Source organism: Xiphophorus couchianus, chromosome 7 (assembly GCF_001444195.1).
Source record: "Xiphophorus couchianus chromosome 7, X_couchianus-1.0, whole genome shotgun sequence".
NCBI lineage: Eukaryota > Metazoa > Chordata > Actinopteri > Cyprinodontiformes > Poeciliidae > Xiphophorus > Xiphophorus couchianus.
The window spans coordinates 8,015,431-8,035,679 of NC_040234.1; the positions used below are offsets into that span (position 1 = coordinate 8,015,431).

The window sequence follows — 20,249 nt, forward strand, 5'->3', positions numbered from 1 at the left end:
TAAAAATATAATAATAATAATAAAGTCTTTTAATGACACCAGTTTGATGTTTGTTTCATGATGCAAAATCGTAGTGATAATATATGATTTATTGTCTTGTGTTTTTTGCGAGTACTGTCACTTTTTATGAATTGTGTTTTGTTATTTTTGTTGTGGTGATTTTTACTTTTGAGTCTTATTTTGGTAAGCACTTTAGGTTAATTACATTTTGCCAGTAGTAATATAAGTGTTTTGTAAATTAAATTTGTTTAAATTGAATCATTGCTCATACTCATACAGAGGGAAGTGGACTGTACACTTTAGCAGTTGATTAATCCATATTTTTTTCTGCAATAATTTTCAGAAATGCAAGATTGAAATTGCAGGTAAATGAAATACAGCATACCTGCGAGCGTTCGCGCCTCATTGTTAATCGTTTTCCTCTTCACCAGAAGTATTAATTTCCATTCACCTTGAAAATAATTCGTACGACAATTTAAGAGCCATTAATCTACTACTGCATGTTTGCCTAAGAGCCTTCAAAAACAAAGCTTTTACTTTGAAAATGTAACCAGAGGCTAAGAGCGGACGTTTTATTTTGTCGACCGGAAATGAGGTGCGCGTGTGAGAGGGAGAGAGGCTATGGGCGGTGAGATGTTTGTCAGCTGACTTGGCCGAACCTCTCACAGAAGTCACAACACCGTATCGGTTTTCCCTGACAGGTACATGTAGCAGCTTCTCCACCGAGGCTCTGGCGTGGGAGACTGCGGCGGGTTATGTTTCCCTGAGACGGGGGTGGGGAGGCGGAGGTCCGTGCACCACACTGCTCCACCATGGCGGCCGAAATCCAGCCTCGTCCGCAGGCTAGGAAGCCGTGCCTGCTGAGTAAAATCGAGGCTTTCCAGGAGGTTGTGACCGCGGCGGCGATCATCCCTAAAGAAGACGGGGTGATCAGCGTTTCTGAGGACCGGTAGGTCTCTGCGCCACACGGTGGCTGCCTAATAACCTTTAATATAAATCTGAGGTTATTTTACCTTAATATTGACTCTTTTTTTTTCTGTTAAGCATAAAGCTATTTGTCGCCACATGTTCATATGTCTTCAAAACAGTAATGCAAGATGTGCGGAGTGCCCTTAAAATCATTCTTTATTACAGTAGCATAATATCACACTAATATTTAATTTCAGTACATTTATTCAGTGAGAGAATTTGAAAAAAAAAAAAAAACAGTGTAAAAATCTTCATTGAAATATTATCAGCACCCCTGCTGTCAAGACTTTGTACAGCACCAGTAGCGCAGCACTTTGCTTCTGTAACACTTCACAAGGTTTGAGCATACAGAGAGAGGGATCTTTGACCATTCATTTTTACACTGTCTCTACAGATCATCCTGGGTCAGCTCACTCCCAGGTTTCATGTCTGTTTGGGTACTAGATGATCATGGAAGAAGGAAGAAGGTGTTTGCTGAACTATTTTATGCAGATTTGGATTTACGATATTCTTGTTTTTCAAAGAGTTTGTGGTGCCAGGTACTCTAAAGCTGCCAAGGCTTTTTTTTTGGAAGAGTAGGAGGTCCACATCACTGTATTTAACAGAGAGGAAGGTTTTTGCCCATGTTTATCTTTTATTTTCACACCAAACCAACCTGTTCCAGGTAAAATCCTATAGTTCTTTTTTTTTTTTAAAGGTTTCATATGTTTATGATGGTAGATCAGAAATTACTTCTTCTTGTCATGCCTCCCATGCAAAACAATTTTGCGTCTAATGGTTGCTATGGAGAGCTGATGACAGGAAGAAGCCACCGTTTGCTCCATTATTACTAAGGTGGGCTTTCTTTCTCATCCACCATGGTTGCCGGCGTCTTAAAGACGACGGCCACATTTTTGCACCATATTTATATACCAGGGAAACAGAAAGTCAATGAATTAGAAGTTGCTAAAATCTGAAAACATAAAAATTTTTTTGTGTACGTGTTTATTTTATTTTATTTTTTTGCCCTTTTGGCTGATTAAGATCAATAACTGGAACGTTGCATCTAAAAATTTAGCAACTTTAACTGTGTTTTTAGTTTCTGTTATTTAGTTTTAACCCATTATTCTTCCGACACACCTGTTCCAGTTGCAGGTATCTTAATTTGTTTGCTTTTTTTCCTTGGGGTTACATTTACCTTAATACAAATGCTAAGCTTAATGGTACCTTATGCTCCACCAAGGATTTTGTTACATTTTTTTTCCCTAACAAAATTTTCTTTTTCCCCCTCTGACTGACTACTCGTTTAAAAATGGTCATTTTATAAATTTACCATCGTGAAATAATGTCTCAGCAGAAAAAGATGGATTTATTTTAGGAATTTTTCACACCTCTTTTGTAGATTTCCCAGCTGTGTCAAAAGAAAAAAAAAAAAAACAACAGTAGGGTATATCAGTCCCAGATTCTTAAGGTTACATATTCAAAGTCTAATATATGCTACCTTAACTTTACATGGGAATTAAAAGAGGTGTCGCAGTGAACCCCAATAACTGGCCAACTCCAATAAAAAGATCATATAAACACAAGTGGCTATATTCAATGGAGTGAGCTTTGGTTGCATGTAAACGCGTTGTGTGTGGCATTTAAAAAAAGGAACAACATAAATGCCAGATTACCATATTAAAATCTTTGGCTAATGTCTGAGTATGATTTGATATTTTATTTTTGTTCATTTTAGATTTCGGTTCCATTTCAACAATGAGCATTAGTCATTATACGGACACCATAAGTAAAAAAAAAAAAAAGCCACTGAATTCCTAAAATAAATCACAGTAGACTCAAAAAGGTGGAATTTGATCATTTATATTCAGCTTAATTATCTAAATATTCCGTTGATTTCTACAATTTCTCTAAATAAGAAAAAAAAATGATCTGAGCTTGCTTTTGTGTCTTTATGCAACATAACACCATGTCGTTAACGGTGGGGAAAACGATGAGGTGGCAAGATAAGAAGAGGCTTCCTATTTCATCAAAGGAACCAAGTAATTTCTGAAGAGAGGGAGGATTTGGTCAATTAACCGAACCTGCTCTGTCTAGCACAATCCTCCTGAACTTTCCTTTAACATTAGTAAGTCATGGATTTCTGCCGCGATAAATGAGCAAAAATACGTCTGTGCATGAGAGAAAAAAAACATCCTCGTCTGACTCCTCTTCATGAATAAACAAGTGACTACACACTAAATTCTGATTTGTGTTTATGAATCCATTTATTTATTTTTGCTATTTTCAAAAACTAAAACATTTTTAGAAATTCACGTATAAAACACATTCCAAGAAATTCCAAGTATGTTTATTCTGTTTAAAGCCAAGGTTTAAAGTGGAGCTCTTCACAAACACAGGATGAATTCCTTTACGGGATGATCAATTTAGCCTTTGACTTAAGGAATTTAATTCCTTCGTCATCATTGACGCTATAGCAGAAGACCACCGGAGGCTCGTTCTTTGCTGTATTAAATACGTAAACACTCACCTGAAAGGGTTTGGCAGAGAAGTGATGGAGGCTTTTGGATGAGACGGGAGGAAGTTCAGTTGCTTTTTATTCAAGCCTGTAGAATTATCTGTGAAATACGGTGGGTTAATTCATTTAGATTTGGTATAAAATGTTTTCTTCTAGCAGATGCATAGATGGAAATGATTTTACCCTAGTTTAACATCTTTTTTTTTTTTTTTTTTTTTTAAATCAAAGTGAGATCTTTAGAGTCCGGTCACTTGTGTTTTTCCCCTTTTCTCAGGAACGAAGGAGATGTGAAACTGAAGTTTATTTCCTGTGGAGCTGGCCGGGTGTATTCGGGTCAAACTTTTTAGCACCGACCTGGGGGATAGATTAGTATCTATCAATAATTTGCCTCACCTTAATGAGACGCTTCTGTCTTCACAGAACAATCCGAGTTTGGCTGAAGAGGGACAGCGGCCAGTACTGGCCAAGTGTTTACCACACCATGCCATGTAAGTTTCCCCTGTCTGTACTCATGTCTGCACTGCTTCTTATCCCGTTTTCACCATCTGATTGGTTCAGTAAAAATAATAGAAATAACCCTTTGAGCCAAGTTGCTACTGATGGTCATAAGGAATCCCATCTTTTATTTTATTTTAAAGTTTGCAGATTTCACGTCCTGACAGAAATCAGAGTTCCTGCAGGAGTTTTTAATGTTCTTCCTCTTTGTGTGGCAGCACCGCACATTTGTGACAGTTTGCCTTCGTTTTCCTCCAGCTGTGCGGCTGAAGGAAATCCAACGTAACAATCAGCAAGATCTGCCGCCGACAACGGCAGAGGCTGCAAATGTGAAGCGTTTTCGTTTACTGGCACAGGAATCCATGTTTCACACGCCAACCGCGGACGTTTGCATTGTTAAAGCGGACTTAAAATATGAATTTGCCCAACTTTATTACAGTTAAATGATTCCTGTTAGTGAGGTGACTTATTTATTATATGAGATACGTTAGGTCTTTTTATTTTTTGTAAATCGTAAAGAAGAACGGTTTTCAGCCTAATTTTCTGCAGTGCCTCTTGATCTTTTCTTGCCCTTCATCATCTTCCTGTTACAACCCCAAATGTATTTTTTTCCCCCTGGATAAACTCATGCAATAGAGCAACACAAACCAATACATAATTGAGATGTGGAAAGAAAATCAACTCTGGTTTTTTAAATTACTTTTATTAAAAAACAAAAGGGGGCAGGGCATTTTTTTTCTATACCTCTAAATAAAATTTAACATGAATACTTCTAGAAGTCTCCCTGGTAGTAAATAGAGTTCAACTGTGTGGAATTTAACGCCTGGCTAAATGCAGCTCAAAACAAGAAAAGAACAATTGAAAGGAAGCATTGGAAGGACACGGCAAAAATATAAAAGATGGAGCTGAATGCAAGTAACTTATTATTATCCTTTAAACTTAAAAATATGCACTATTTACATATGCGGTCTCACCGAAATGCATTCAAGTTTATGTTTTTCACTAAACAAAATGTGAACATGTTCAGGGAGTGTGGATCTTTTTTGCAGAACGTCGTATATGTCCTACGCACCAACGTGTGTGTGCACATTTGCAGATTTATTTCTACTTTTATTCACAGATCTCACGTTCAATCTGCCACGTGGAATTAACGCAAAATACACTGAATTTGGGGTGTATGTATGAACATTTTTTAATGCTTCTTTTGTTTTTATTTATTTTTTTACTTTGACCATTTACTTATTCTGCAGCATTTCAAACACAAACTACTAAAACCCAAAACCTGGGGGAGGGGGAAGTGAGCAACTTTGTGTCCAAATTCCTGACACAAAATAAAAATGAACTTTATAAACAGAGCTGCTGTTTTTAAGTTCAGATCGTTTTCATCGCTGGATGTTGAAGCGTTTTTGTGGCTTTTTCAGATGCTAAGCTAACCTTAACCTTAACTCTTGTGGTAGCTTCAGAGCCTTACAAGACGCATAAAACGACTGGTGTGATTTCCACACCACTCTGCCGCACAAGATCTGGGTCACGCTCGGTTAATGCTGCCAGTAAAGCTGTAGAGTTTTTGAACAGAATCGGAGATAACCTGTTTTTTTTTTTTTACCTTTATTTTGGTCACAATGAACTCTTTTTTTTTTTCTTCTCCTTGTTTTATCTGAACTGTTTCTGCATTTTTATTTGACATTTGTCACCTTTTTTTTTTTTTTTCTGGTTCTGTCTCGTGCTTCTGCATTTGTTAGGCAAACTTTGTTTACTTATAGTCACATGACCCACACTTAATAGTGGAACTCAAGACCAATGAGTGAGCCTGTTAAACGCAGCTCGAAGCTAAAGAAAAGTTGATCTTTGCATCTGTTTTATAGTCAAAGTGATAGGACTTCAGACTCTGCTACTAGAACTTCCCATTCATAATGTTTTAAGTTATTTTACATAATTCTGACTTAAAACAGACTTTCTTCTTTCATTTTTTTTTGCAGCCTCATGTTCCTGTATGTCCTTTAACCCAGAAACCAGGAGGATATCTGTAGGTATGGATACAGGAAGTATCTGTGTAAGTAAAATCTTTTGAGACTTTTTCCTTCCTCAGCTGATGACTCAGTCAGCTGCTTTCCATCTTGTTCAGGCAGTAAAAGCACCTCAAGTATACAATATCAGTTTATGGGGGGGAAAAAATGTTAAAGAGAAGAAGAAATAAAGTTGTACATGAATGAGCTGCAGCACTTAGCACTGCACTGTTGCATTTGAGAGCAACCAGCATGCGAACAGGATCTCAGGTAGATCTTCTGGCGATTAGGAACCCAGTTTTCTCCTCTTTATGAAAGATGGAGTGCAACAAATCCCCGACGGTGTGCGCAGAAATCTTCTTTGATGAGATTGTCAGGGTTCATTAATGTGGGGATGGGATGGCATATCTGGGTCAAATATCTGCTGGCAACTCATCCACAATGTGCTTCCTGCAAGGAAATAAAAAATCATGGAAACTGCTGCACAGCTGCTCTGGGCGTCGCGACCCACCACTGCTGTAGATTGAGGTTGGCATCTGTCGAAACAGGTCTGCCAGCTGTGAAGAGGAGCGCACACCTCCAAATTGTGCATACACAAGTTGACGCAGGGAGGCTATGATCTTTTCAGGCTGCAGTTCAAATGTAAAATGTGCTAGTCATGATGTAAAAACAAAGTTCTGGAGTCATATTTAAGGATTAGGAGAATTTAAAAAAAGCATAAGCGTCATCTCATAAGCTAACGTTTAAAATACAGTTGTAACTCAATGTGTAATACATGTATAGGTTTACATACATTAGCCGGAGTACAACCTGAGTTTGAGCAGCTCGCAATGAACAGTGAAAAATAAATGTCATATTCTGTGTGTTCAATACATTCTGACTGTAGATATTCCCACTGATTATTGGTGTGTCCATCTTTAAGCTGAAACTGATGGTAGCGGTGCAGAAATCTCCCAACTAAAATAGGAAAATCCAGCAGATATTAAGACAGTATTCAGCCCATGGTGACATTTTCGGGTTAGAAATTCAAAAAAACAGCTGGGATAAAACTATTTGATTTCTGAAAGCACGACTGGGTCTTGCTGGCATTTACAGCGATGGCAGGTTGTCCAGGTTTGACCAGATGAAGGTCTTGGGAGATTCTGAAGACCATGGAGCGGTCTTAATCCTGTGTGAAGGGGGCTTTGTCTGATCCTTAACAGAAAGTACTGTTTATGTTACTTCCTTAAACCATTCCTGACTTGGCTTTTGTGTAATATTATGTGCATTATTTTAAAGGTCAGTCTGATCTCCAATTTCCCCAAAATCACTAGCGTGGATCAATGGATCAAAGTTTTAAAGTATCTTTCAAGTAAGACCTTATTTTTCCCAGTACTTCCCACTATATTTTTATTTTACAATATGTACTAGATTGCAGTTGCGCTGCTTTGATTTGTATGTTAATATATGAAATGACTCAAACTGGAGCACCAAAGATTGTGGTCCTTGTGACAAAATAAGCTTGATGCAAAGCGTCGTTATTGGGTTTGATTTTTGCCATTTGGCATTTTGTTTTGGAATGAGAAAACTCCACAGAAAAATCAGACGAGGCCACAACAGCACGTTGCAGATTTTAATCTCAGAGCCTGAAATCTAAAAAGCTCCCACAAGGGTTTTAAATATAATTGTTGCCTCAGAGGAAGCTGTCGTGCAGAACAACTTGTTTCTTTCTGTGGTAGCCTGCAGGTTCTCCAGTCCTTCGCAGTCATGTTTTGATGAAATGGTGTTTACTTTTCGCCTCGTGTTCTGTTTCTCTTGGTCATTTTTATCATTGACCTTGTTGGGTGCAAACATTTCTCTCGGTTTTCTATCTTTCAGGAGTTTATTCTGTCAGAGGACTACAACAAAATGACCCCGGCGCTCACATACCAGGGTGAGACGTGACGCTTTTTATTTGTCTGTGGAACAAAGTCGGTTATTTCTCATATTTTGAGGCAAACCGGGAGTTTGTAAAAACAGAAAGTAATATGTTTAACCTCAGAAGACCTGAACATTCATTCCTATATTCCTACAGTACATTGTAAAAATATACACACCCCCTTGAACCTTTCCACATTTTGTCACAAACGTCTAAGTATTTTATGAGGAATTTATGTGACAAACTGGTTTGTAATTGATGAGTGGAAAAAATAAAATAAAAAGCATTTTCCACATCTTATTTGGAAATGCAGTCGAGTGAAGGTTTTTTTTTTTTACAAGCAAAGGTTTAGGCCAGAACCTTTGTATTCGCACGTTTCTGGTACGCCCGTAAATCTGACCACGAGGGGCGTTCGCAAACAGCGTCAGCGTCCAGAGTTCACCTTTTTAAAGAAGGATTTTTCTACAACGAAGTTACATGAGTGCACAGACGTTCCAGAAACACTTGAAAGTTTAATAGTGCTTTTTATCAAGCTAATGGTTGAATAACCTAAATAACATATTGCAAACAATAAAGTCTTTGATGTTGAGCTCATTCGTCTAATTTAGCAGCAAACACGGTTTTTGAATTTACAATTGTATTTATTTTTGTTGCTATACGGATTTAGTTTAAAATGTGGTCAACTGCTATTAATTAAATACAGAAACTCCAATGAATTCAATTAAAATTTGAATCACGTCTCCCCACTAGTAACATCCAACTGAATATTGAAGCTTGTATTTGTAGCAAAACACAGTGCGAAGAGGCACAAATACTTTTTGGCAGTCTATAAATCTGTAAATATCCCATCTGTCATCAGATCAAGACGCTTTCATTTCTTGGGTTTTGAACCTAATAATCGGGTTTTACTGCACTTTTATATGGCATGTTATAATATTATAATGCTACGCAGTGTTATTTCAGCTTCTCATGTCTTTTATTCTCTGTGTTCACAATTCCTTCCTGATTATAATTCACTCCAAACGCAGGCTCCTGTGTCGTAACGCTGATCGATTGCATCTTAACCAGATCATTTTCGCCTGCTTTCTCTGCCTGCAGCCCATCAGGGCAGAGTGGCGGTGGTGCTCTTTGTGTTGGAGATGGAGTGGCTGCTAAGCACCGGCCAGGACAGAAACTTCACCTGGCACTGCTCGGAGAGCGGCCAGCAGCTGGGGACGTATCGCACCGCGGCCTGGGTCTCAGGTCTGCAGTATCCTTCAATACTCCTCCACCCGTCCCTGTTATCGTCGTCTGCAGGTCACCTCGCTCTGCAGAGGCGGCACGGCGAACATTCAAACGAAGTGCTTTGAATTTGGTAAAAAAAATAAATAAATAACCGTCTATAATTGTGAAAGCCTGCTCTAATTTAAGAACGGAGCAATTAGAAGAAGAGGAAAAAAAAACAGGGCAATTGAGATTAACTTCCAGTGGGTTTGTGCTAATGGAAAGGACTAACAATAAGAATCAGTCATGCTGCTGTCAAGGAAACGGTCTGAGTGGTTTTCTGTAATGGGCAGATGAAAGGCTGCGAGTGCTCGGCAGTAACACTGATCCATACAAATGAACCCGCCGCTGGGTTATCGCAGCGATGATATCCTGCCTCGGCTCGGTGGCGGCACGTGGAGCTGGCAGAGACTTTTTTTATTTTTATTTTGGAGGCTGTGATGGCGTGGTGAAAGTAAGTGGGTGTGATGTTTGCTGCCAGTTGGTGTTAAAGTCACATTAATGGTGTTAATGTGAGGATGAATTTGTTTTCCAGGCAGATGCTGCTGTTTAGCAGGACTTTAGTGGCTTATAAATAAAGAAAAATCACATTTAGGTCTCTAAGGTCAATTAAGCAAAATGTTGAATGATTTTAATGGGCACTAAGAATCACCAATCCCACATCCCATGAAATACGTGCAACTGCATAAGGAGACTCTATTCAAAGATGGAGTTTGCATTTTAACGGCATGCATCCATGTCTATAAAAAAAACTAACCACAGTATGTATATGATGATGCAGGTATTTATTATAGTCTTTTATAGACTTTTTTTTCTTTACAAGAAACGATGGCAGTGAAATGGAATAATAAACATTAGACTACAGGGTTCCAATGATGTCTGGGAAAGTCTGGAGTTTATTCACTTATTTATTGTTTTACATTTTCTACAGCTGGACTATTTTAAGTATAGAAAAAAGATCAATAGGAAAACAAGTCCCACTTTCCACATTTTATCTCTTATTGTGTCATCTAAAAGAAAACAAATCTGAATTTCTACAGAGTAGAGTAGATCTTAATTTTGATTTAAATTCGATTTGGATCATTTAGCTGTGAATTGAAACATGTCAACATAATTTTTTTTAGAGGTTCCTGTGAAATCAGTTTTTAATATCTTGAGCTGCTGCTGTTTTCAAAAACTTGTTTAATTTGCATTTCTTTCATTTGTATGTTTTGGGTTATAATTGTATAATTTTCAAATGTGAAAGCTAAAAATATGTTTTGAAAGAAAAAAACAGACCGTAATTTTTTATTTATTTTTCTGTAATTTTGATTTAGGCTTACAAATTGCATCCTCGACTTCTTGAGGATATACAGTATATATATATTTTTTTGTTAGTTAGTTTGTTTGTTTTTGTTTTGTTTTTCTTTTTACAAATATACAAATCTGATTTTACAGATTTATGCAGTTTTGGGAAGTTTTGATTGAGTCTCGTGGTGATCTCGTCAGCCCAACAGGTTGGGGAAGGTAAACGTTGCCCGCAGCCTGAGACAAACCTCTGAAAACACCTTTCACTTAAACATCACATGCAGCAGCTGACACATTTGGTGCCGACTTTTTAGTAAAACGCGGCGCTCATTAATTACAATCAACATTTGTTTGTTCGGTGAATTGTTTCTTAACCTTTGACCAGGTTCGATGTAGAGACCAGGCACGCCTTTGTAGGGGACCAGTCTGGTCAGGTGACCATCCTGAAGCTGGAGCAGGACAGCTGCAGCCTGGTTACCACCTTCAAAGGACACACAGGTACATCACACGAATACACCCACACACACTCGGTTCCTTTGTTTTGTATTATAAAAACTTAAGCTATTATAAAATGAAATGACCGTAACAAATAGCTAAGTAAAAATGTCTAATAGCAGGGAGTAAGCTATTAGTATAAGTATATGTTAATGCAAATTCCTATGAGAAAATTCAATTATTTTCTTATTTAATCAATGTAAAACAGGTTTGGTGAGCAAGAAAAAAAAAAAGAAAACATCCTGCCACAGATCAGAGGGGGTTTTATTTAACTGCAGGAAGGACGGCTCGGTGATGCGCTCAGCAACACAGACCTTATCTGATTCTGATTAAAACCTCATGGTGCAAACTGAGAAAGTGGCGGAGATGAGCCTTCGTGACAGCCGATGTGAAGAGATTTTGAACCAGTCAATGTCGTTGGTTATATTAAATTGGTTCAGCCTCATAGCTTACCAATGCATTTAAATTAATCAGAATAAGGGTTGAACATTTCCAGTGAGTGTTAAACTGTAAGTAGACAAAAACAAATGCTGTTTATAAACAGGAAATCTGACTCTATAAATAAAAATAAAAAACTGCATCCGGTATGATTTTACTAAAATAACCTTTAACAGGTTGTCCGTGCGTCCTGAAAAGGTTTTATGTGGATATGCCTAAAATTAAGGCCTTATAGTCACTTAAATTCATAAAAATGTAAGTTGGTCTTAAATTCATTAATCACAGGTCTTAAATTACTTTGTTGTGGCGGGACTATTTAATCTAGTATATTTTGTGTAGTTTTTCTTTTTCCTGCAGGACTTTTTCAGAAGTTTGTCTGGTTTGCTCCCAGTAAATACTGTAGCTACTAATATCCCCTTGCTAGCAATGTAGCTAGCAAGCTACATTGAATAGCTTGACAACAATAACAATAATAATAATACAGACCTTTGGGCACTTAAATAACTTAAAAACAACATTATATGTAGGAGAAAACATAAGATACAGAAACACTTCAGCTGTGAGTTTGACTATAAGAAACAGCAAAAACAAGTCTATGATTTTAACTAAAATGTGCAGATTCATCATACTGTGATGATTTAAAAATGTCTGCCGGAGCTCAAACATTTCATCCAGCTTTCACGTTGTCAAAAGGAGGAATAAAAACGGCTGAAAGGCTTTCAAAAGGCCAGTCCTGCTTGCACAGCGTTTTATTTACAGAGTCTTTGAATATCTCAGTGGTTCAGAGATTTTTCTTCCAGCACCATCTGGAAGGAATTCCAGATCCCCTTGCTAGCAATGTAGCTAGCAAGGGGATATTAGCAGCAATGTAGCTAGCAAGGGGATATTAGCAGCTACCGGTAGTTATTAGTGACAGCTAGCTACAAAGCTTGTTAGTCAGCTTTTTTGCATCTATCGTGCAAATTTAACGCCAGTTGGCTGAGCAGCTTTTGTCTTCGCCACTGGGCCACATGAATTCTACAATCATTCATGGAATCTTAAATTTGAGTTGGTGAAACCTTCAAGAATCCTGGGTAGCAAATAAACAAGCTAGCTGCTAGCTTATTTAGGTAAAAAATATGGGAATGACAGTATATGTATTGGTTCGGAAAGCTGATGGTTCATCCTTTTTTTGCTTACGAAATGTTGCACATGTTCGGACTGTAGTCCCAAAATACTTTGCCATAACTTTTTCATAGTCATTACATTTAGACAAGAAGACTATCAGTTCAAATAATGCCACCTGAAGTCCTTTTCTACAGTTTTTGCAGGTTGTTTTATGTGTATTTATGTATGCATGAGTATGTTCAAAGTCAAATTTTGAACATTTATAAGTATTTGTGTTTGTGGGACTCTGACTGCATGCAAAAAAAATAATAAAATCAACAAATACTAACCATCAAACCAAAATACTGCTCCAAGCAGCAGAAATGACAAAAGAAAAAACGAAAACAACAACAAAAAAACTTTTTAAAAAACAGGAGGATTTATTTCATGTACTTTGCATGGCAGGTAATGTGACGGCTCTGTGTTGGGACCCGGCTCAGCGGGTGCTGTTTTCCGGCAGCTCTGACCACTCGATCATCATGTGGGACATCGGAGGGAGGAAAGGCACTGCCATCGAACTGCAGGGACACAAGTAGGAAACGCACATCTTCAGCAGGACGAACCAATTAACTCTGAGTTTGTTCTCGGCTTTTATATACAACAGTTTTGAAGCAGGTTTAGACGGTGCGAAGCCCAACGTTAGCTTTCGTTGACTCCTTTAAGATGAGTTTTTTTTGTGTGTGTGTGCTTGTGTGTGTGAACTGTTGTCAGTGACAAAGTCCAGGGCCTGTGCTATGCCTCACACACCCGCCAGCTCATCTCCTGCAGCTCAGATGGCAGCATCGTCATCTGGAACATGGACGTGACTCGGCAAGAGGTGAGCGTGTAATCTCTGACATCGCAGTCGACTCAGTGCACCAAATCGTTCTAAAGAGAATCAGTTCAGCCGCTGCCACGGAGGAGCGTTCTTTGTTTTCCTGTTTTGCTCCACTGGTCTCCACACCGTTAGCTGGGACCTACTTTTGTCTTTATTTAATCAGACCCACAGTTTTACCTCTGTGTTTTGCCCAAACTCTCTCTGCTCTGCTCTGAAACAGCATCTTCTCCAGCAGAGAAACACTCGCGGCTGGAATACAAAGTATTTTCACTGCCGCTGCTGGATCAGTGTTTTGCAAAGGTTAAACCAAAGTCCAATGTTTTATGCTGATTTACCTTGTTTATGAGAGTCACTTGACACATTTGGCTGAGTGCCGCTCTCATGTTTGAGTGATACACACGGATCTGGAGTCGGGGCAAAGCTGGCAATTTACAGCGTGAAGACCTACAGCAGAGGAAAAACAGACTCAGTGGCCTGGTTTCACAACAACAGTCACACAAAATGTTCGAGGCTCAATAAAAAGCCCTCGATAACTTCAGCTTGAAGTGATTTTTGGGGTTTTAGGAAGACTGAAGTTACCGAGGACAGGTTTTCATTTCAGTTGTGGTGAAAGAGGCGGCACTACCTGGATAGGGATCTCCAAATCGATGTGAATTTTGCTTCGGGCTATGGCTGCAACTAACGATTGTTTTAGTAATCGATTATTCTATCGATTAATCGGATAAAAAAACTGGCTCATTCTGCATATTTTTCATTTAACACCTTAAGCCATTTTTATACAGTGTTAGAAATGCATAAAGAGATGCAAATAAATAATTCAAGTCTTTTTTAAAAAAGGAAAATAAACATTTTACAACATATATTGTGTGAAATGCGATAGCAGCAATGCTTCAGCGAACACTTGATCACTTGTACTAAAGGATGCATCCTCAGCTAAACAAATACTTCTAACTGCTTCACTTAACATCAGTACAGTATAGGGCTGATCTGTTTGCTATTTCTTTGAATGACCAATTACCTGTTTTCAGACTGTAGAGCGCACTATACTATAAGCCGCACCTACACATTTTGTGGGGGAAAAAAACTAACTGGAAACGTACATATATGAGCCGCACAGGGCTATAAGCCGCTGGTATCTCCGCTGCTCGGTTTTCCATAAGGACACAGCAGAGAGCAGCAGATGGCTGCGTCCTAATAAATCTGCTATTCAGGACCCAACCCTGCGCCTCCAACGCCGAACCATGGTTTCGTTCACACCGAGTTTACGTGCAGCAGCTCTATTTCCCTCCCGTCCTGCCAGATCGACAGCCCTCAATTTAAAAGCGGCATCATATGAGTTTGAAAACATTTCTATATCATGCCTGCTGCTAGCATTTGCTTGTTCTAAATGAAAATCAGCGCTTTCTTCTTTGATTTCCAATTTTGACTTCCAATGATTCACTTCCTGCTGAAGAGCCCCCTGGTGGTTGAGGAAAAATCCACAGAAAAGCCGCACCGGGTTAAAAGCCGCCTGGTTCAAAGCGTGGGAAAAGAGTAGCTGCTTAGTAATAATTAGATAGCAAATTGTGCTAAATAATTATTTTAAGAGAATGTAAACCAGGTGAAGCTAAAATTATGCCACTTGAGTTCTGGGTAAAACATTTTACAGATAAATATATATTTTTCTTTTTTAATTTTTAATCAAATGTGAATGTATATATATTTTTTGCTCAGTTTTTTCTTCATGACTGCTCTGAGCGTGTTCTACCAGAATTGTGCTTTCTCTGGTATTTTTTAATGCACAGCTGAAATAGCTAAGGTCGCTCAACGGAATTGGCTGTTCACCAATCAGGGCATTCAATTAGCATTTTCTGAGCGCATGCCTGTAATTGAAGCTGTAATTTTGCATTATGCTTGTGTGCAGACTCCAGAGTGGCTGGACAGCGACTCCTGTCAGAAGTGTGAGCAGCCTTTCTTCTGGAACTTCAAACAGATGTGGGACAGTAAGAAGATCGGCCTGCGACAGGTACGTCACGCTGCCTGAACCAAAACTCCCTTAGCTTTCATCATCAGGTGGGAAAAACCTCTCTTTCTGCTCGAGCAGCCGTGCATAAACATATCCCTCCCGTTATTCCAGAGAAAACATTCCTAGAGCCCTTTACTTCTGCCACGCTAATGCTGAGAAAACATCTTGTGGCTCTTTTATTGCCAGCTTCTCAGAAACGGCTTTGTGTTGTGGTTACTCCTTTAAGTGTGTTCTTGTTGTGTTCAGGGTTCTTGGACAAAGTGGCAAAGTTTTCCCAAGTGCTGCAGAAAGAGCTAACAACATAATATTGGTGGCTTTTGGCAATTTATTGTTGTTTTTCCTTGTCAAAATGGGTCAACGGTTTAAGTATGTCCAACCGAAGTTTGGTAGTTTCACCCAAATCTCCAAAACAATGGATTCATAGAATAAACAATGGGTTTTGCAAAGTCCAATCTGATGTTCTTTGAATCCAGTAGACTTGGAGAACTTCTGCTAGATTTGATTTCCACCTGAATTGTACAAAACATTTGAAATGTGTAATGATTGTTTTTTTTTACATCACAAATGCCTTCTTAACAGGAGTGTTTACACCAAAAGTACTAGTTCCATTTGCAGATTATGTACTCGGAAAAATGTCTCGTTCCATTGGCAGACTTACAACTAGTACTTTTTCATCAATATCAAGGAGTTATTTACTTAAAACAAGCCTTTATATCTTTATGAAAAGTTACTTGTAAGTTGGTTTAGTCTTATTTCAAGTGTGCTCAGATATTTGCAGTAAAAAGTAGATGAAAAATACCTGGTAAAATGTTGTGTTTTTGCAAACAAACTGCATTTCTCCCACAGTCTCCGCTCCTCCAGCGTTCAGTTTACATAAATGTTGCATCTTTTATGAACACCTGCCCTGGTTGGCCGGGCGACCATTCGACTTCCCCGCTGTTTGACTTTCTATCTGTGGGGTTCGTGTTGTAATAGGCAAAGCTCTTATTTCCCTAAGGCAGATATATGCTCCTAATCAGTCTGACACATTGCACATGTAAGAGGTGATTGTAAATCTACAAAAAGCTTCTTGCAAAACATTCAACTTAGAGACTTTATATCTATAACTTTTACAATCCTAAGAGCCATGTTTGCTTTTAATCCCAGCTAATTAGGAATTGTTTAGAGCTGCAAATGTCACAAGACCATAAAAAAAAAATAGCAACAAAAAAAACTGTACTTCAGGACATTTGTCATTTTTATAGAACCACATTTTATTTCTGTTTCTAGATTTTAAAATACAGTAAAAACATACAACTTTGTTTATTTTTTATGTTTTCTTTGGTGGGATGTTGACATTTATGAAAAATGAAATTAAAAAAAAAGTCCATCGTATCAAACTTAATGACAAAGAAAATATAAATCTAAAACAATATCATGGCTATTCAAAATAGTATTTGGTTTTGAAAAATCTATTTATTGCATGAAAAAAAAACCCAGCTTCTGTTATTACATTGTTAATTAAAGCATTAGTTGATTTTTTTTTTTTTCTTTTTACTATTTTTAACCAGAGTTTTTAAGAACCGTTATGGAAGGTCCAAAGGCAACGATTGGCTTTATTCTTTGCCTCACTAATAAGAAATGAGGGCCTTCATAAATTGCGTACTTTGCCTCACATGTTTTCCTCAGCACCACTGCAGGAAGTGTGGCCAGGCCGTGTGCGGCAAATGTTCGTCTAAGCGCTCCACCATCCCCCTCATGGGCTTCGAGTTTGAGGTGCGGGTGTGTGACAGCTGCCACGAGTCCATCACCGACGAAGAGTGAGTCACAATCAGCCTCTGTCGGTGCCGTATACGGTCCCTTTGTGCTCCCGGCGTTCCCCTGGAGCTCTCACGCTGACGTCTCCGCCTCTTCTCCTCTCGTGTGCGTGTGTGTGTGTGTGTGTGTTTCAGCCGAGCTCCCACTGCCACCTTCCACGACAGCAAGCACAACATTGTTTACATGCACTACGAGCCCACCACGGGAAACCTGCTCACCTCCGGCACGGATAAGGTCGTCAAGGTCTGCACCGGAGATGACGAGTTTTCGACGTTGTAGTTCGTGGGTTCGGACACCAGGGGGCGACAGATGCTCAAGAAACTGAACCAATAATTTCTTACGAGTTGCTCAAAAGCGAAGAAGGCAAATTTAAAATGTAAAAGTTGGAGCAAAAATAATAATTTAAAAAAGTGCTAATGCAGTTGAAATGTCATATTGATCCTGGGCTTATGTAAATAATTTTTGACCATTTGATTCGAAAATACATCTGCAAATTCAGACATAATTCTGGCTGCATATTGTCACTCCAACAGAAGTTGTAGTGTTTGTTTTCAGTACAGTTGTGCTTCATTCATTCAAGCTATTGCCCTCTTGGAACTAGGTCTGAAACGATTATTTGTATTAATCATGATTAATTGATGTCGGAAATAATTCTCAAGTAATCGATTAATTGTTAAGCAGAGTATATAGACTCTAAAACCATGTCATTTTCTGAAAGAACAAATTACCCAGAGCAGTAATTAAGCAAGAACTGAACAAAAAAATGCATACATTTTGCTTTTAAGATATAAAAAAAATGTTTTCTGTAAATATGTAAAATATCAAAGCCAGAGTTATGTCAGAAGTTTATTGGTTCCCTACCAAAAAAAATAGTAATGGGCTTGATCTGCAAATTGATAAAGGACCCATATGCTAATTTTACTTATGTCTATTTTTCACCTGTATGCTTTATTTTGAGAAAATCAACAGTAAATTCAAGCGCTTGTGCCTCATTTTAAATAGATTTGTTTATTCCACAATCGGTCCACAATAGAAACAGCAGTCGGAGTTCAGACCTGATTCTGTGGTGAACATGAGAGTCTGTTCAGTGTTAACAAAATTAAAGAGATAAGCTTTAAAAAGACTGCAGACCGTTTTATGGATGAGAATTCACGTTTCTTTCTGAAGCTCTAGAAATGTGTTTCCAGAAGGTTGTTTGTGATCATATACTTTTTCTATTAATTCAATTGAAAATATATAGTATATTTCTCTCACACTCTAAACCGTTTTATTCTTCAGTTTCTTCTTAGCCTCTAACTTGGCCGATCATGATGGCTGCCCTCATTTAAACAGAAGTTTTTCTTGTATTTTTTATTTTTTTTTTGCAGATATGGGACATGACTCCTGTGGTGTCGTGAGTTTCCGTGGACACGGGGGCAGCCTTTCGGCTAACTGTGACCAGTCGCATTTCGATGAGAGAGAGAACAGCATCCATGTCACCTGGATAATATTTAACCGCCATTTAGCAAGAAAGCCTGGGTTGTGGCGTTCTCTTACAGCGACGACACGGCCGGCCCGAGAGAAGCCTGAGATGCAACGTCTTGCTCAACACAAGGTCACAGACTGGTTGGTCCTTGCTTGATATCTGGAGTAATCATGCTTGCACTCTGGGATACTTTCTGGCATTTAACCTTGTAAGAAATGTAAAATCTTATGTACTTTTCATAAATTTCATTCCATTTGAAGATTGGAGGAGCTAAAAGTCATCAGACTTGTTTGTTGGATACTAAATCATCGACGTAATCGCATTTTTCACATCAATAAGATTTTTTTTTTAAATTATCTAAACAAAAAATACCATCAGGAGGAATTCAGGTCTGGATTATTATGACACCTTCTAGAGGCTAAATTTGTTTTGTTCCTGTTACATTTTTTTTTTTTTGACTAGTAAAGGTTTTCTCCCTATTACATATTGTATTCACAAAGGTCATAAACAGCCACCTGGAAATTCATAATTATAGTCTGGCCTAAAAGATTTTTCAACCTGCTTTTTTATTTAATTACTTTTCCCGTTAAAGGTAATTGATGAACATTTCATGTAACATTTTTACGTAATGTTATATTTCAGACAGTTAACTTCCAACAACATGTCTGAAACATTAACCAAAGCATAACTCAAAGTAGCGGTAATAAACTACAGCAGCATGTTTTTTTTAACCCTACCAAACTCTGTGGATGACGAATGTTTTGGTCTCTTCTGAACAGTAATTGACTTTGAGTCCATAAATATCAGCCGATGGAGGTTTGGAAGTGATAAAGGAAGTAGCATTAGGCCAGCTTGTCACTTTAATTCAGCTTCTTTGAGTTAATTTTGTGAAATAATCTGGTGAAAATGGTTGCTGCGTGAACATTTTCTTCCAGTTATCCTAGTTCAGTGACTCTTAACTACTGAACAGTTCATTCAGTCGGGTCATAGTCTACACACAGTGCTAATTATGTTTACTTGGTGGTGGTTCTTTTGAATCCTGTGCGCTCTTTAAATCATCTGTTTGGTGCTGAGTAAGTCAAGTTTAATTATTTTAGAGGTAGTGAAGATTAAATGCAGTCCAAATTCCTTTAAAAAAAAAACTTTAAATTTGGAATCATTCGTTGGAATTATTTTCTTACGTTTCATAACACACCCATTGACAGGACACAGCCTTTTCTTTTTCTTATTTTTGAACGTTTGTGCCGGTCCCCTGTTATGCCACCCTGAGCAGAGAGCCATCAGTCAACATAGCGATAGATCTCCACTCCCTACAAAATAAATTGAATTGCCTCATAAAATAAAATTATGCTTTGTATCACAAGCCAGATGACATCACTGCTAGATGGCCTGATGCATTGTGGGAACCCTTATTTATTTTCTCACAAGGCGCTTAATCAAAGTTTAGCTCGGCTTGAGTAGTTCTGTAAAAAAAAAATAATATAATGGAATAAGTCCAGCCCAACTTCTTAAACCAATGCAAGAAATTTTATCAACTTTCCTCTGATGTTAAAGTGCGGCTGCCAGAATAATGGTTTGTTTGTGTTGCACAAGGGCAGCATTGTCCATTTCAGAGACACACAGGATGCTTCACGGAATCAGTTTGGTTCTGGATTTAAAACCAGTTAAAGTT

General features: G+C 38.2%; 1 protein-coding gene across 2 annotated transcripts; it reads left to right on the forward strand.

The window, feature by feature from the left end:
• Nucleotides 1-590: 590 nt before the first annotated feature.
• On the forward strand, nt 591-20,054 carry wdfy2 (WD repeat and FYVE domain containing 2). 2 transcript variants are annotated; one of them, XM_028023004.1, is made up of 12 exons: nt 592-949; nt 3,887-3,954; nt 5,941-6,014; nt 7,825-7,879; nt 8,963-9,113; nt 10,800-10,912; nt 12,899-13,025; nt 13,205-13,310; nt 15,214-15,315; nt 16,984-17,114; nt 17,247-17,355; nt 18,480-20,054. In XM_028023004.1, exons 1-12 carry the CDS (start codon nt 813-815, stop codon nt 18,507-18,509), a joined length of 1,203 nt encoding a protein of 400 aa, XP_027878805.1. In that variant the 5' UTR covers nt 592-812; the 3' UTR covers nt 18,510-20,054. The 2 variants fall into 2 exon arrangements, with proteins under 2 accessions (XP_027878807.1, XP_027878805.1); XM_028023006.1 differs by lacking the exons at nt 16,984-17,114; nt 17,247-17,355 and having other exon boundaries at nt 591-949.
• The last annotated feature ends 195 nt before the right edge of the window (nt 20,055-20,249 follow it).

Coding starts and splice junctions, on each gene's coding strand:
- wdfy2 (XM_028023004.1), top strand. CDS start 813: ATGGCGGCCGAAATCCAGCCTCGTCCGCAGGCTAGGAAGCCGTGCCTG. Junction 6,015..7,824: donor TGGATACAGGAAGTATCTGT/GTAAGTAAAATC, acceptor TCTATCTTTCAG/GAGTTTATTCTGTCAGAGGA. Junction 13,026..13,204: donor ATCGAACTGCAGGGACACAA/GTAGGAAACGCA, acceptor AACTGTTGTCAG/TGACAAAGTCCAGGGCCTGT.